This window comes from Gadus macrocephalus, chromosome 8 (assembly GCF_031168955.1).
Source record: "Gadus macrocephalus chromosome 8, ASM3116895v1".
NCBI classification, from domain to species: domain Eukaryota; kingdom Metazoa; phylum Chordata; class Actinopteri; order Gadiformes; family Gadidae; genus Gadus; species Gadus macrocephalus.
This window is the reverse complement of record NC_082389.1, coordinates 9,083,620-9,099,973: the sequence shown is the minus strand read 5'-3', so window position 1 is coordinate 9,099,973 and position 16,354 is coordinate 9,083,620. Positions and strand designations below refer to the sequence as shown.

The window sequence follows — 16,354 nt, the reverse complement described above, 5'->3', positions numbered from 1 at the left end:
AACAGAATCAACTGTAGATGAGTGAGGTGAAGGGCAGGGGCATCAGCACAGACACAGAGCGTAGAACCACGTGACCGTGAGACTGCCCCTGCTCCGGCTGAGTTCCGTTATATTCCATTATGTTAAAGATGGTCACTCTTGTCTAGGGGCTGGGATCCTTTTTTGTTATCCAAGAAAAGAAAATCATGGCTGGACAAAGGCATTAGGCACATCTTCAGTGATATGATCTAATTGCTTTAACATGGCGATAAGGGAGCTCAAGGTCTGTCTTTTGGGGGTAAGTTTTCATGTTTGAAGATAAGTTTGCAAACTCTTTTTCTGTGCGCCTACCGCTTCTCTATAGCAGCATAACGTTGAAACATCAATCGACGTATTACTTTCGATTGATGTGGTGAAATTTTTCGAATCTGTCCGAATGTTGGTTTTTCGTTCATTTCCGTATTTTTTAAAAGTTAGGAAAACATATCTGATCTCTGATGATGGTTCGCCCACGAAGGCTATATCGGGTCTATCGGTCATTTGAAGAGGCTAATATGTCCCTCTTAAACATCTGTTAGGTTGGTTTGGACTAGCTTTACTTATGTTTTTAATCAACTGGACTCGTCTCTTGATGACTGTCTCTCTTTGCATTTTTGTAAGAGTTTTCGTTTTCCACCATGACGTCATCATCCGGCTAGTTGCAACAAGAAGATCGTTTGGTTCTTGCTGTGTTTGCAAATTCGTGGTTTTTAAGTGTGCTTTGTGGCAAGGAGCCTAACGTCACCCACAACGGTGCTAAAAATAAGATGATACAAGGCGAAATTAAGAAGTACTACACCAAAACTATTTTATGTGCCTCATAGCCTATATCCAAAAACCTACGACAAAAGTGTAACGACCAATAAATCACGTTTTCACTTTTGCAACGTTTTCGTTATTTTTTAGGACACAGGAGTTGGAAAGTCAAGTATTGTATGCCGTTTCGTGCAAGACCATTTTGACCACAACATAAGTCCAACGATCGGGTAAGACAACGATACTAACATTATTACTCGGGTGTCCCTCGGGTATTAGTCATGTGTAGGCTATCAATCAATTTACGCCGCAGATATGCCTCATATGGTCAAATTATGGACCATCGGCCATCCTATATCGTCAGCCTGAATCGTATACAGAACATGGTCAGGCATGCATACATAAAGGACTTCATCTTTCCTTATGCATTTATTGTATACATACTACCCTGCTTATTCTGCATGGAACTATCCATAGACCATAATTGAGAAAACAAAGATTCATATTTATTATTTATATTCTACATGCTTCTCCATGCTTTTCTGAGAGGTTCTGACTGTAGGACCTTATATCATTAGGGGGTATTCTCTAATGATAATTATTTTAGGCATAGGTAGAGGCATAATATCTGAGTGAGAGAGAGAATGTTATTGTGTTATGTTCTACTATCATATGTTCTATTGTTTCCGAAAAATGGTGAAGCAGGTTATATCTGTAGGTTAGTTAAAAATAAGTTCCCTCGGAAAAAGTAGTCAATACTCAATACAAAATCTGGTTTAACATTAAGTAAAATCATGTTTACAATTCATCTAAGAATGCAGGATGGAGAAACTAGAATAATATATATTAAGGCACACTTTCAATGCATAATTATCAGATAATTATTCTTTATGTTTCACAGTGCGTCGTTTCTCACCAAGACAGTGCCGTTTGGGCAGGAACTCCACAAATACCTGATCTGGGACACTGCTGGACAGGAAAGGGTGTGTTCTTCATAACAATAACAACACATCAACTCATTTGTAAACAAGACATGAGTTTAAGTTCTCAATTATTTCAGATTATTTACGTATTCGTACATTGTTAGCATACTTATATAGCATATATTACAGAATACATTTTCACTGTCCTTGTATAAATTGTCTTTAGATCGTGGATTCATGACTAGGCAGAATGCTGTTTAAAGTATGATCATTTATCTAGGGGCTAGGTTACTTTGATAATTCATTGTTGAAATGCAGGAGATTGAATTAAAGTTCTAATGTGTACACAAATACTTGCTATATTGCTTGATATCTTTCTCTTAAATAATATGATGTTTCTTTTCTTAGTTCCACTCGCTAGCTCCTATGTACTACCGTGGTTCGGCCGCTGCAGTCGTCGTCTATGACATTACTAAACTGGTAAGAGCAACGTTACGATCCTTATCTCAAACCGACACGGAAGTGGTCACCCTGAACAGAGTTTTGGAGATAACTAAACTGGTACAGCGACGTAGTGATCCTTATTACAAAACACCCAGGAAGGTCCACTCTCTACGATGTCTTCAGTTGGCTACGATCCATCCGTAATGAACGTAAACAACGAAAAGTGAACGCGTATTTTGCAATTATAAGCGTAACATAATCACAATCAATCAGTGTTTGGATAATGCGTCCTAATATCTCAGATCTGAACAAATTAACATGCTCAAATCTCCATGCTCAAATCCATCATATTATACCACCAGGTTTAAGTGTGATTAGTCATTACAAGCTGTGTTGAAAATCGGTGGCAATCGGCGGTATAATATGACACCTTTAAGGTCTCCCCTCATTTGCTAATTTCCTCCACTTCCAAGGACTCCTTCCAGACCCTGAAGAAGTGGGTGAAGGAGCTGAAGGAACATGGACCGGAGGATATTGTTGTCGCCATAGCCGGGAACAAAAACGACCTTGGAGACATCAGGTGGGATCTTTTTTCTCATTGCTTTAAACTGGGATCCACGACCACTTGTTTGGTTGAGGTGTGTTGGTTCCTAGGTCTATTTTGGACTTCGAAGAAGCATTTCTGCTTTACTCTGCAGTCTTCAGTCTTTTTCTGTAGCACCACTTTTTAGTTACATTCTGTACCATCCAGCACAGGTGCCATTGTCATTGAATGCGTTAACTTCTAAGCTGGCCATCTGCCCACATCTATATCTAATTAGCTTTGATAGCCCTCAGGGTCAGAATTACCAATGTTTTGTTTTTCTCCAGTAGACACAGACGCACATTGGTCAAATCCCCCACACACATATTGTGAGTTGTTTCCTGGTTATCTAGGGTCACATCTCTATTTGAGCTTCCACCCCTCTAGATCTCAGTGGTTTTTCTATTGCAATGCAAAATCTATGAACTATCTTTTGCTTGCTCCACATGATTTCCGGTAAACTGAGTTTGGATCAGGTCTCATGGGTCTCAATCAAACCCCACTTAATCAACACAATTATTTGTGATTGCAGCTTTAACCGTAATGTGTTTATCAAAAAACTGTATTGAGACCTATTGCAACAGCTTCCTGGCAGAGCTAAGTTAACCTCCAATCAGAACCTGAGTTGGGCAGGAGGGGAGACAAACTAAACCTAGCCTGTTCCTCACTGGGGAAATTCTGCACAACAGAAATGTATTTACTCTCACTGTTTCCTCTTTCTGTGTACTCTCTCTCTCTCTCTCTCTCTCTCTCTCTCTCTCTCTCTCTCTCTCTCTCTCTCTCTCGCTGCTGTACAGGGAAGTGCCGATGAAGGAAGCAAAGGAGTTTGCAGAATCCATTGCGGCAATTTTCATTGAGACTAGTGCTAGAAACGCTGTCAACGTTGAGGAACTCTTCCAGAAGATCAGTAGGTTTCCTGCATTCTATTCTATTCTATTCTATTCTATTCTATTAACATCGATTCGGAGTCCCTCACCATCTTCCAGTCCCATCCCAAGACCCATCTCTTCTCCTCTACCTACTCCTAGAACCCCCCCCATCAACTTTGCATTTCTTTCTGTTTATTAATTTATTTGTTGTATTGTCCTCTGCGAAGCACTTTGAGTGCAACAAAAGCGCTATATACATCCAATTTATTATTATTATTATTATTATTATTATTATTCTATTTTAGACTAATTCTGCATTCCTCTGTGTTTCGATTACCACATTGGTCCTCATTTACTTCCAAACTCAATTGTGCACTTAAAGCCTACTCTGCGACGTCACACGTGTTGTATGGCGCCCATGACCTAATCAAGGGCCTTTCCCATATTTTCAGGCAAGCAGATCCCACCCCTGCAAAACCCAGATGTGGAGAGCAACGAGTCTTTCAAGCTCACCCAACAACCCCAGCCGTCCACTAGGAGGTGCTGCTAGACTATCAGCACCTCCTAGTGGAGCGTTGGGGGGATGTATTCGTGGAGATGGTGAAGTGTCCTAACCCCTCCGGCCCTCGAACCCTTCACCATCTCCACGAATACATCCCCCCCCCACCGCTCCATCCGCTATGCATGCAGGCAGCAACACACACATTCCTTGCTTCCAGGAGAAGGGAGCAGTGGACACCAACTGTCTGGCCTTGCAGAGAACCAAGGTATCACGCTGATTGCTGGGTATTTTTGTGTGTGCGTGTGTCTGCGTTTTTGTGTGTCTGTGTGACAAGAGTATTGATTCACATTCAATTGATTCACATTCAGTTGTTTGTCTCCCTCCGGTGGTTTCATATATGAACTATAACAGGATGTTTTTAAATGACCACACTGCTGTATTTTTGTCTTGCCATAAGCATTTAACATTCCGTTAGCTTGCATGCATAGCTGTAGGATTGTTGTAAATGTACTGGTTTATCTGGTTAATTGTGGTTGCTGTAGTATTGAACATATCTCATTTAGTATAATTGTTATTCCAAAACATAACTTTAAATGCTAAATAAGGTACTTTAAGCAGAAGACCACATTTTAAATGGTTGGAATGTCCATTGTATACATTTTTCATTGATTGACCTTGCACTGTGTCACTCAATTATTGGGTGATTTGGTTGGATTTATTGGAGCTATTAATGCATCTAATTATTGACATTTAGCGGAATATGGCTAGCATACAAATCCCTAACCGCTTTCCATTCCAATTGGTCATGTGTTCATCACGTCATCCATCTCAAAAACATTGATTTTTTTATACAGTGAAAATCCTCTTGTGGAACTGTACCCTGGTATGGTCACAACAGAGGCATTGGGGTTATTGCACAAAAGTGATTCATTCTTATGCATAGTGTCAATGCATGAAACTTAATTATCAGTGCCTTATTATTGGAAGACTTTATAACAGCACTTTTTCAACAGATAAAACATTTTAGAATTAGGGTCGGGTTATGTATCTTTTTTTGGATGGATCTTTACAAATATACTAAAATGCTTACTCTCCCAATTTTCAATGGCGATTCCAATCTGTGGTAGACTTTATCATGATACCTACCTTAATATTACAGAAAGATCTAATGCGACTAACTTCCTTCCTAACTTCTATTTGCCAGAGTGTTAAAGTTAATTCCACACAAGTGCCCTTACTAATGACATGTTGTTTACTGGGGATAGCAGCGCATAATACTAAAGGATGCATGTATTTCAGCATTTACAGAGTAAAACACAAATCCGCCCTGAAGGTACAATTTAAGCCATTCAGTATGTCACCATGTTATCTTGTATTCTCAGAAGACCAGATTGAAAAATGTACTTTAATCTGTGTAATAAAATGTAAATAATATTTCTGGCTATGGTTATCCTCTTACAGTTCCGGCTATCAGTTTTTACTAATTTCACGTCATCACGGAATTACACTCAATACTCAACACTCAACAGTAGACAGCGCGCAGAAAATAACACCTCTTTGCGTTTCTACTTTTCATGCAGAATAGTCTTAGAGAAGCATTCTAGTGTTGAATGTTTTGGCTACCTTTTGCATCACAGATCCATACAGCTGTAAGAATATTATTTTTTATTAAATCTGAACAACTAATATAGACCCTGGATGATCTTATTTTATGCACACCAAACGACAACTCATTACAGCAGTTGGCGGCGTCGCCAACACAGCGAACGCGCAACTAGGTCGCGCACGCGCGCGCTCAAGTATTTGGACCCACATGCTCGTTCGCAGAGCTCAGTCAGCATTTGACTCAGTAGTGGCAAGGGATCTAGGATTTCCACTTGTCAGTGGCTCCCCGATATCGCATTTAAGTGCATCCCCAAGCTAAAATGTCAAAGTTGGAGCAAGTTCTCATTCTTGACCCCCCTGCCGACCTGAAATTTAAAGGTATGTACGTGTGCTCGTCGGTCTAATAGCATGTCGTTGGTAGTACAGTTGGAGCGTTACCATGGTATAATGATTTAACACTCCCTTCGCTGAGTTTCCTAGCTGCCTGGCTAACCTTAGCTAGCGTTCAGCGCCATTTTAAGCTAGCAGAGGAGGAAGCGGGCCCGTATGGATCCTCGAGCTGTAGTGACGTGGACACCTGGACATACGCTCCTCTCGCAGGCTTGACAGTCACATCCAGAGGGATGATGAGCGGCAATGATTTGTGACGCCCATGAATTTAAAACAAGAAGAGACGTTGGCAGATATATCTTCCATTCCTTTATAAAAGCACATACTGGGGCACGAATACCATCTCACCCCAGTCTTGGTAGCACAGCCTGTTAGCACGATCAATTTGATACCTCAATTGGATTTAGGCTTTTCTCCTGAAAAAGCAGTGTCTTATTAATGAGTCACTCGTTTGATTGCCATTAAACGAGTGAAGAGGAACTTTAAGCTATTGAAATGAAGCCTCGGAGCAGTACACTGCTTACAAGTGTTGGCCACAATTGTACTGCAAACTTAGCTTCCCCGTGATCATTATTTAATTTAACCTGGACATTTACGAGGGGTTAACTTGTATAACAAATGAGTTCATATCACGTTTTCAGAGCCAGCCACATCAAATCATTATGAATGATAAATTATGAATTAGTGTGGTTGTTTAACCTATGATATGTCAGTGGGAGCTAATGTTTAGCTAGCTAGCTAACGTTTACCAGCCGTCTCTCTTTAACCAGAATTAAAGTTAATATTTACACTACCTAGCCTTTTTTGTTCTATTTACATGTAGTGCAGTTACAGAGAAAAGACAGTCGATGTGTCGTGAGAACCAAGTTAAGTTATTGCTCCTCTGGTACTGCCTTACTCCACTTGTTACGTGTCCATTGCCAGTCATGAATAGTTGACTAGCCCTTAAGCTAACTCCATCCAATGGACATTGTGAACAAATGGACATATGTCAGTTCGATTATGACCAGCAGTACTATATAGTGCCATTCATGTTGCTATGTTTAATGTTGGAATCGCGAACCATAAAGAAAGTAATTGAGTACAAATGACCCTGCGTTATTTCGTCTGTCACACAATTTCCGATTTCTGTCACTGAATTCCGTTGAATTGAGCTGGCCAAATTGACCCACAGTGTTATCTATACAACCTCTGTGAAGTGCTTTTGTATCAGCAATGAATCAGTTCACTCGATTGTAAATATTTGGATGATGAAGGTGGAGGTGAGATGAAGGAGGTGAAGGTAATAAACAAAGTGCTGTCCAATAAATGGGAGTAAGAATCCTTCAGAGGATCTTGCGTTTTGTCACTCGTTGATATAACGGCTCAAAAAGCCGTTGGTTTGTTATCTTATCTTGAACCTCCTTATTTTTCATTAGAGACATGTCAATATAGAAGTCTCTATGTAATGATTGTCACATGGTTTACGTTACCTTTCCTTTCAATGCATTTAACCTTTACCTGCAATAGTGTGACACATGGTCATGACTCCATGGTCATGACACATGACCATGGAGAAGTCCAGGCAAATTGAACATGCGGTTTCTTCTGCCAAATCATCAATCAGCTGGTCAGGTCACCACTTGCAATAAGTGACTTTAGTGAGTTTAGAGTTTGTAGAAAATGTTGTCCTAAACAAAATAGTTGCTACCCCATTTGTACTAGCGGCTTGTTCTAAGAATCTGAAGCTATGTCAAATGATGACAATTGCTAGTCCAAGATGACAGAATTGTTGACGTTTTATTCAAAGACAAGGAGTCAATAACTTCTGACAGGTTGTCCCTGAGGCAAGACGATATGGGCAAGAGGATGGTTGGCCACAGCTCATCTTGGGTTCCAGAGATTGAGCTAAATTTGTCTGTATATCTTGGAGCTGCCCTGCTTTAGAGGTTCTGCTGGGATTCCTCCAGCAAGCTGGAGGGGGCAGCCTTCCTTTCCCTGCTTGTTATTTTTAGTGTCCCACTTGCCCGGGGGACCTTAACTCGGCAGAGATGAGAGGGACGAGGTAGTGCGGCTTGAGGAAAGGTTGCACCTTGCAGTGAATACACGTGTGCACGTCACTATGTGGGCGTCTCGGCACGGTGTTCAGAGGCTTTGTCTTTTTTAAGCTTCATACGAGTCCTCTTGGTAGGCCTTTACACTGATATTATAATCTTTAACCGTAAGGCCATGGCTTGGTTTTGAGGGATCATTTGTTGATGTGAACAGACTGGAGACCTGCTTAATTGTATTTGCGAAGCACACGGAATCAATGAGCTAATTTCCATGTCTGGATCTTTACAGTATTACATCTTAATTGATTGGCAGGGTCTAGTTTTCAATTGCCCTAATCACTCGTATTCAACCTTCATGTAACCCTCCATCTCCATCCAAGGAATTGTAGCTATTGCTTTCACTTGGTCAGTTTAGTCAAAGTGAACAAACCCAGGTACCACACCAGAGCTGTCATTGGCTTGGTTTGCGTGTGAATACCTCTTCGTTGCGCACCTATGTTGCTGCAAGCAGAACTCCTTTCCAGTCCTTAAACTGTACATGTTGGCCTTCACTGGGTGGGTCGTTTCTGAGCTGGTCATGCATTGCGTCTTATCTCGGAGCATAGGGTGTGGAGAATGGCCCTTGTTCGCTCCGTATTTGAGCATACAGGTCCTAACCTTCCCCTGCGCAAGCGAACAAATATGTTAACGAAATGAGGGTAAAATATGGATGGACACAAATACGACATGCCTATTCATTGTTGCGTGAGTCATTATTCGGTGATACTCCCACACGCATGGGAGAAAAATGACAAATGGTTGGTTAGGTGAACATTTTTATTTATGAACTGTTTATTGTTTCTCAACAGTAGATGAGTGTACGTAGAGCAAATAGGGCATGCTGATTCCATCCAGTGTGTTTTGAAGTATTTTGGCTACCACTACCTCGTCGGTTTATTGAGTTAGAGGCGGCTTTCAATGATCAGAAATCAAGTTTCCCTGGTCCAACATATTTGTATAATAAGATGAGGTCTAAAATGAATCTTTTTTTGAAAATGTAATAATGTATAAACGGAGCATAATTTAATATATTAAGTAAAATCCGAACTTGTTCTATCCAGCACAACTAAGTGTTACTACTGATGTCGTGGTCTGGTGCGTACTACATAATACACCTCAAACCTCTGACTCAAACATCTGTTGGAGTCCATTCTCATTCCCTAATGGCTTTGCATTAGTACCGATATAAACACTAAATGCAGGCAAATGGTATTTTAGTTCGTCACTTGTATCATCAACATAAGAATATTTGTTGTTTTTCCCTTCAAGAGGACAATGTTGATCAGACTGAATTAAACATGACGGTACACAATATATTATTACCTAATGTTCCATGTCCTTGATCACGGGTCATGTATCCTTGGCTAACTTGCAGCTTATTTTGAAGCTCCTGGGCTAATTGTTGTGATTGAGTTTCGGGTGGCTTATGATTCAATGTTTTGGACAGGCCATGGTCCATCGAAGCAGGCCCATTATAGCTGGGCTTGTCAGTCACTAGTTCAGGTCAGGGCCTAATGTGAAGCAGACCCTGTCACAAGATGGAGAAGGCTTAAAGTCTTACAATATTTGTGCCGGTCCAGGCAGCCCTTCATTTCCAAAGTGGGCATTAGAGTAGACATCTTTATTATTATGGGCACAGAATAAGAAATGAAATCTTGATTTGGGCTTGCTGCTTGTCTAACTTAGCTGGAGGAAACATCTCAAGTTAACACAGCGTAGGGTGTCAAGTTGTCATGTCATTCGATTCTAGCACGTTGTTCTGCAGGTTTTTAATGTTAAAAAATTATTCAAATTCAGAATTATTTAATGAGAAGACGGAAAATTCAATTCTACTGTGTTATCCCGTTTAACTGCAAAAGAAAAGCCCACCATCTTGTTCCGTAATGGGACCCATTCTCAAGCTAAAACGTGTTTTAGGGAAGTGATTTAATAGTAGGAGCCAGGCATATCATGTATCATGTATGGTAAATTCAGTCCTTCATTTACAGTAAAACTAGCCAGACACGTCCAGGTACTGTTTGTAGTACCCAACAAATTAATATGTCCCTTTTAAGAATCTTAAGTTAAACGACATAAAGGCTATATGCAACACTTTCCTTCGACATTATCTGGAAAATGTAATTCTCCAACTCCTTTTCAACGATGTGTAGACATTTAAGTTATTTGTTGTCCAATTGTTGAGAAGTAAGGCTCACCGTTAACATTACTATTGGTATCCAGTGGTCGGTATTGGCGCATAGTATCCATTTTTATTTGCCATCCTTTTTTGTGAAGGTGAATCTGAACTGTGTATGCTGTGAAATGGATTCCATTTTCTCTAGCACTGGCTCGTTACGTGCACACGGTCCATGTATTATTAATTAAACTTTTCTTCTGCGATCCTCTTTCCTGCAGGTCCCTTCACAGATGTCGTCACCACAAACCTCAAATTGAAAAACCCCTCAGACAGAAGAGTATGTTTCAAAGTGAAGACGACTGCGCCGCGTCGGTACTGTGTACGGCCGAACAGCGGAGTCATCGAACCCGGAGCCACCGTCACCATCTCCGGTGAGTAGTGGCCCCTCATCCCTATAACCTCGCAGCTTGGACATCTGTTGGATGAATGGTGCAAAAGAGAAACATTTCTGCTGGTTTTCCCTGTGTCTTACTTTTACTTCAGGCCTAGAATAAAGTAACTTCTAATGGCTTTGAATGTCTTGGCATTGCCTTTTTAAATAAATTGTTTGATAACATAATGAGGGTATACCCCCTCAATTATTGCATTTTTGTAGGCTGGAAATCAGTGGGTGAGGATCAGGTGCTGTAAGTCATTTTTAAGTGCGTCTATTATGCAGAAATGCAACCTTGCTGATAATCAATCAATAGTCCACCTAAAACCTCACAACGTGACTTGCTAGTGCCCAAAATTCTTAAGCTCAACCCCTGTTTGTAACGCTAGCTATTTTAAAAAAAATATTCCCTTACGGTAGTTTGAAGCAAACACGTGCCCCCTTTCGCTTTTCATAAAGAATCGACCAACACCGATATACACACCTGTATTTTTAATATGTATGCACCACTGGATACAGGTTAGTCCTTCCAGAGGGCTTGTAGAGAATCTGTATAGAGTCTACAGTGAAAGCACATCGGATATGGGTCCCACCCTGTTGGGTCTGGTGAGTTAAAAGAACCACAGCTTGCCACATCAAGAACGAACCGTGGTACAGTCTGTATGTTGATCAAGTGAAGATCACATGATATATTTTGATGAGTAATGCAGTAACACCGTGATCCAGAAATGTAAAAGCAAGATCAGAATGGCTAAGAAGGAAACAACTGTCAGTTTTGTCAAAGTGTGAGTGGTCTTCAATAAATGTAGAACATTGATAAATAATGATCGCTGTCCTTGAACATTTAAATATATAGAGCCAATATGGGTTTGGCAAAGATTGGATTGTGTCAAGTTCTAAAACCATCCAGTGAGACAAATCTAATGTAATGAAGGAATCTAGGAAAGGGAAACCAGCCTTTCTTCGCAGAAACAAAAATGATAATATGGTATGATTCATGTTATCAGCCATTCTCCTCTTTGTTGTGCAACCGGTCCCTGAGAACCAGACCGTAGAACAGAAAGGGTTGGGAAGGCCTTTGTTTTCAGGATGCCCAGCATGTAGACTCTGTCCTGCAGTTTGAGCCTTTTGATTGGATTTACAGCAAACGTAAACACTCCAAAGAAAATGTTGGAGTACATGCAGTACATTAAAAAGGCCAACAAATGATTGATTTGTATAAGAAGAAAACAAAGGCGTGTTTAATAGGTCTTGTACATACATGCCATGTCCCGCATGAGAAACGCTGTGGAAGATTTAAACATTACAATTTCTCCCCATCATCAACATTACTACCAAAACAATAACCAACATTCCTATGCTCCTAAAATGGAGTTTGTCATTGAGATTGGACGTCGCAATCTACACGCCCAATAGCATAGTTCTCCTTTTAAGAGCTCCAGGTTTAGTTAAATGGTTATAGTTCATATTTTCTTTCGGTATTCGGTCATGAAAGCTGAAACGACACAGCATGTTTGTAGCAAGGTAGAATGAAAAGCACCATAAACGACAGATGGTATTTTTGCTTGTACATTTAACGTTGATTTGTACTTTTGATTAGAAGTGTGATTTTGATTAGGTCCCTGTGTGAAATGGGCTGTTTAAATAGATTTGTGTTTGTGTTTCCTTCACAGTTATGCTACAGCCCTTTGATTACGACCCAAATGAGAAGAGTAAACATAAATTCATGGTTCAAACAATCTTTGCTCCAGCAAATGTGACCGACATGGATGCTTTGGTAAGTGGCTTTTATTTACTATTGCTTTAAATAATCTTCCGCACAAGAAATGTCAATTTTTAGCTTACACTTTTAAATGAGTCTCCAAATGCGGTTAGACTTTTAAATCAGTTTCCAAAAGTAAATCAAGTATTCATGTTTTGCAAAAATGTTGTCAAACTGCATTCTCCGCTTGTCTCGTTTGGTATGGCTGATGCGAAACCTACTAATCTTAACCTCGTCTGTCTTGAAACATTCACTGGATGCACTTTTTTTCTTTTGTTTTCACCACTTCCTGTAGTGGTAGAGATACTGAGGTAGATGTAGTCAACGCGTATTACTGTGTTCTGCTATTGTCCACCAGATGTCAGCAAATACTCAGGTCTACATTGAGGCGCACAAGCTCTGGACTGTAGCTCTCTGTCTATAGCTTGCATCACTTGATTTGAAAGCTAAATATAAAATCAATAATAACAGGAAGTGCTTCATGAGGATGATGGTTTTTGTGATTCCTTGGAAGCCAGATTTTTTGATTATTATGCATGTCCTATTTTCCAATAGTTTGCTACGCCCAGTGGGTGCCATCTTAGAGATGTATGTGGTTATAATGACTTTGTAACCAGGATGTTATGGTCTTTGCATTACCTCTAATAGACGGGAGTTATGTTTTTTTTAGCTTTTTTTGTACCTGTCATGTGTTTGCAAATATGCCGGCTGAAAATGTGCAGAGATGCAGTGGCTTTCTTAATTGTGAGAAAACCACAGAGAAATTCAAGGTGGCGTAGAATGTAAATTGAAGGCAGGCAGCACACAAGTGTGTGTTTCTCTGCAAGCATGTGCTGCGATAGAATCCAGCTGCTAGCAGTTTGGCTTGATGAATAACATTGCCGTTTCCCTCCTCCACCAGTGGAAAGATGCGAAGCCCGATGATCTCATGGATTCCAAGCTGCGATGCGTCTTTGAGCTTCCTTCTGAAAACGATAAAGTGGTAAGCAAGTCTCTTCATATGGAGGGAGTAGTCTACAGATTGAAGTGGATGACGTCCATGTGTACACAGACTTAATTCAAGGTCCCGACTACAAACCCACCCGCACTTGAGAGGTCTAAACTCTGGACCTCAAACATCTTATAGCAAATTATTTATTATAAGAGAAGCTAGCTTTATGATTTTCATTATAACCATTACATTATTTGGCATTTTACCCAATGCCATTTTAGGGCAGTAGAAAATAATACCTTACAGTTTATAAGACACTGGGATATTAGCAGGTAGGTTCCCAATCTGGATTGCCATGACCCCCACTAGCTTCAACTGTCGGTTAAGGCCTCCTTGATTTTAGGGGTTTGATACATGGGTACCCTCACTTAGAATGTAAAATGACACCAGATACTTTCGTCAAGCACTTTAAGTTTACTTTTTCAATTGCATACGTGTATAGGAGAGTATTTCCTACCACTAAAGTGGCCTTTGTGTAGCGAGAGACACGCAGACGTTAATCATGTTGTGATCAGTTGAGAACAGACGCCTTCTTCAGAGGAGCAGGAGCAGAGCTAGCTACCGCGTTCAGACAGGCCAGGGTCTCCAGCATGCAGGACGAACCGCGCCCGCTGGCCGTCCCTGCACTCTACAGCAGTCGTTATGGGCTGCCCGGCGGCGACTACTGGTGGGGCTCCAGGATTGCCCCTGTCCACGGAGCTAGTGTCAGGCTGATGCAGCAGAAGGTCTGTTTAATGGTCAGGGAGGCTTTGAGACGCAGGTCAGGGGTAGGTTGACACTTGAACGTGAGAGTCAGGTAGTCGCCAATACAGTGTTTATCCTATGACCGTGTATGGATCCATCTAGGTTTCTAGAAGCGGAGTTTGGGACTGCTTTATTGTTGTGCCTGATTTTTTTGCTTTCTTGTACTCCATGCCCTCATGTTGTTTGGGCGTGCAAACAAAGCCACATCAGACAGAGGTCTTGGAGGAAGATTTCCTCCCAGCGCTCTCTTATGTGGCGAGGCCATACTCGCTGGCCCAGGCTGCCCATGACACTATTTCCCCCCCCCCCCCCCCCCCTCTCTGCCACACTGTCTGGATCTGTCTTTCCCCACTCGGGCCCCTGGCAGCGCTGAATCTGACTTCATCTCCCCCCCCCCCCCCCCCCCCGAGCAGAACGACGTGGAGGACATCAAGGCGACCCCGGTGCTGAACTCGGCCAAGTCTGACGGGCCCCTGTCCTCCATGGCGGTGGCCAAGCCCAGCGGAGGAGCCCCCGACGACCCGGAGATGAAGAGGGTGATGACCGAGTGCAAGCGGCTGCAGAATGAGATGAGCAAGATGGCGGAGGAGAACATGAAGCTCAAGGTTGGGAGGCCGCAGCTGAACGGCATCATGCAAACGCCTCCAGAGCGCTGGTTGCTAATGTGTTCCCAATGGGGGTTCTTTATATTAAAGTATATTGTTGGCGTTAATCCTAACACTTTGATGCCAAACTAATATAAATGGTGGCCTTTTATTATTTATCATTCTGGTGTGTATACATCTTTGTTCTCCTCTTTGTGTGTAAATGTCCCATTGAGTTGTCTTCTCCGTTTTTATAGGACGACGGCGTCAGGATGAGGAAAGCAGCCCGCTCAGACCACATGACCTCAAACTCTAGCGCCCTCCTGGGCCGAGAAAGCAGCAGCACCACCTCCCTGCCCTCCATCCTCGTTGTGATAGCGGCCATCTTCATCGGTTTCTTCCTAGGGAAGTTCATCTTGTAGACTGGGAGATGCATGCCAGCCGTATCCCCCTGCCCCCCCCCCCCCTCCCCCGGCCCTCCCCTCCTCCGGCCCTCCCCTCCTCCAACCGCCCCCGGCTCCGTAATCATTAATGGCCGGGGAAAGTCTTTTCTGTTGACTTTGCCATATCATTGGTTGTGTGGTCGCCAAGTGTACACGTCTGTACAGCATCGTTCCAGGGGTGTGGCCTTTTTTTTTACAATTCCTCACACACGGTTAGTACACACACAATCCGGAAAAAAAAAAGTGAAACTGAGGTTGTCCCCTTCTGTTCCCTGTTTTATTTAATGGCTGGATGTACAGGAAATCTAGAGGGTGTTTAAATAAAGTTGTACACTATCAATATGGAGGACGGTGGAGATGCACCTAGAGTGACCTTGGGCCAGATGCAGTTGAATAAAAGAAAGAAAGATCGGTTCTCTCGCTCACTTTATCTCTCTCTGTCTCTCCGTTTTAATAGGAATTGAATGAAATGGTAGCTGTCTTGTAAATGTTATTTTAATTTGTTTTACGAAAAACAGAACTTCCATCAAAATAAAAGACCTTGCCACTCGTTGCTGGATTGCCTCTGAAGTCAAATTCAGTTTGTTCATTTTGTAATTTCTACTTCTTTCGGAATGTTTGAATCCAGCTGGGGGTATAGGTGCCTCCTTCCTTGTACATTTCTCTCCTTTCCTATCCCTAACAACACGAATGCAAACTTTATATATTATTTCTTTTTTTCTTAATATAAATCATATATTCCTTATGAGGCAAATGTTGACTGAGATATAAGCTCTCCATTCTTACAACTCTGTCCTATGGTATTACGCATTGAAGAAATAAAAAATGAAAAAAAGTGGTTTTGATGGCGGTCTTTTCCTGTCTCCTATGAACCGGTACTATCACACGTTAAATCTTGATATTAAAACCTTACATTGGCTTTGGAAAGCTACGATCAAGCACTAAAATGACATGAATGCAAATTATGCTTTGCTTTTTAAAGATTTGGTGTATAGGGTTTAGTGCCATCTAGCGGGGAGGTTGCAGATGGCACCCAACTGAGTTCCTCCCTTGCAGACGACGTAGGAGAAGCCACGATAAGCAAGGTACCGGGTGAATTAAAAAGAACATGACATTGTC

The 16,354-nt window shown here is 41.6% G+C and overlaps 2 protein-coding genes across 3 annotated transcripts; both read left to right on the top strand.

The window, feature by feature from the left end:
- Positions 1-82: 82 nt before the first annotated feature.
- rab31 (RAB31, member RAS oncogene family) lies at positions 83-5,529 on the top strand. Its single transcript, XM_060058658.1, has 7 exons — positions 83-277; positions 925-1,004; positions 1,676-1,757; positions 2,106-2,177; positions 2,615-2,721; positions 3,522-3,631; positions 4,046-5,529. The coding sequence occupies exons 1-7, from the start codon at positions 242-244 to the stop codon at positions 4,141-4,143; spliced, it is 585 nt and encodes a 194-aa protein (XP_059914641.1). The 5' UTR covers positions 83-241; the 3' UTR covers positions 4,144-5,529.
- A 362-nt stretch (positions 5,530-5,891) lies between these two features.
- On the top strand, positions 5,892-15,785 carry vapal (VAMP (vesicle-associated membrane protein)-associated protein A, like). 2 transcript variants are annotated; one of them, XM_060058654.1, is made up of 7 exons: positions 5,892-6,078; positions 10,557-10,709; positions 12,385-12,488; positions 13,375-13,455; positions 13,980-14,189; positions 14,622-14,813; positions 15,050-15,785. In XM_060058654.1, exons 1-7 carry the CDS (start codon positions 6,021-6,023, stop codon positions 15,212-15,214), a joined length of 963 nt encoding a protein of 320 aa, XP_059914637.1. In that variant the 5' UTR covers positions 5,892-6,020; the 3' UTR covers positions 15,215-15,785. The 2 variants fall into 2 exon arrangements, with proteins under 2 accessions (XP_059914637.1, XP_059914639.1); XM_060058656.1 differs by lacking the exon at positions 13,980-14,189 and having other exon boundaries at positions 5,899-6,078.
- Positions 15,786-16,354: the final 569 nt, after the last annotated feature.

Excerpts from the sequence above, each read along its gene's own strand:
- rab31 (XM_060058658.1), top strand. The coding sequence starts at position 242 with ATGGCGATAAGGGAGCTCAAGGTCTGTCTTTTGGGG. Across the intron at positions 2,178-2,614 it reads TCTATGACATTACTAAACTG|GACTCCTTCCAGACCCTGAA; the intron begins GTAAGAGCAACG and ends TCCACTTCCAAG. Across the intron at positions 2,722-3,521 it reads AACGACCTTGGAGACATCAG|GGAAGTGCCGATGAAGGAAG; the intron begins GTGGGATCTTTT and ends GCTGCTGTACAG.
- vapal (XM_060058654.1), top strand. The coding sequence starts at position 6,021 with ATGTCAAAGTTGGAGCAAGTTCTCATTCTTGACCCCCCTGCCGACCTG. Across the intron at positions 12,489-13,374 it reads TGACCGACATGGATGCTTTG|TGGAAAGATGCGAAGCCCGA; the intron begins GTAAGTGGCTTT and ends CTCCTCCACCAG. Across the intron at positions 14,814-15,049 it reads AGGAGAACATGAAGCTCAAG|GACGACGGCGTCAGGATGAG; the intron begins GTTGGGAGGCCG and ends CCGTTTTTATAG.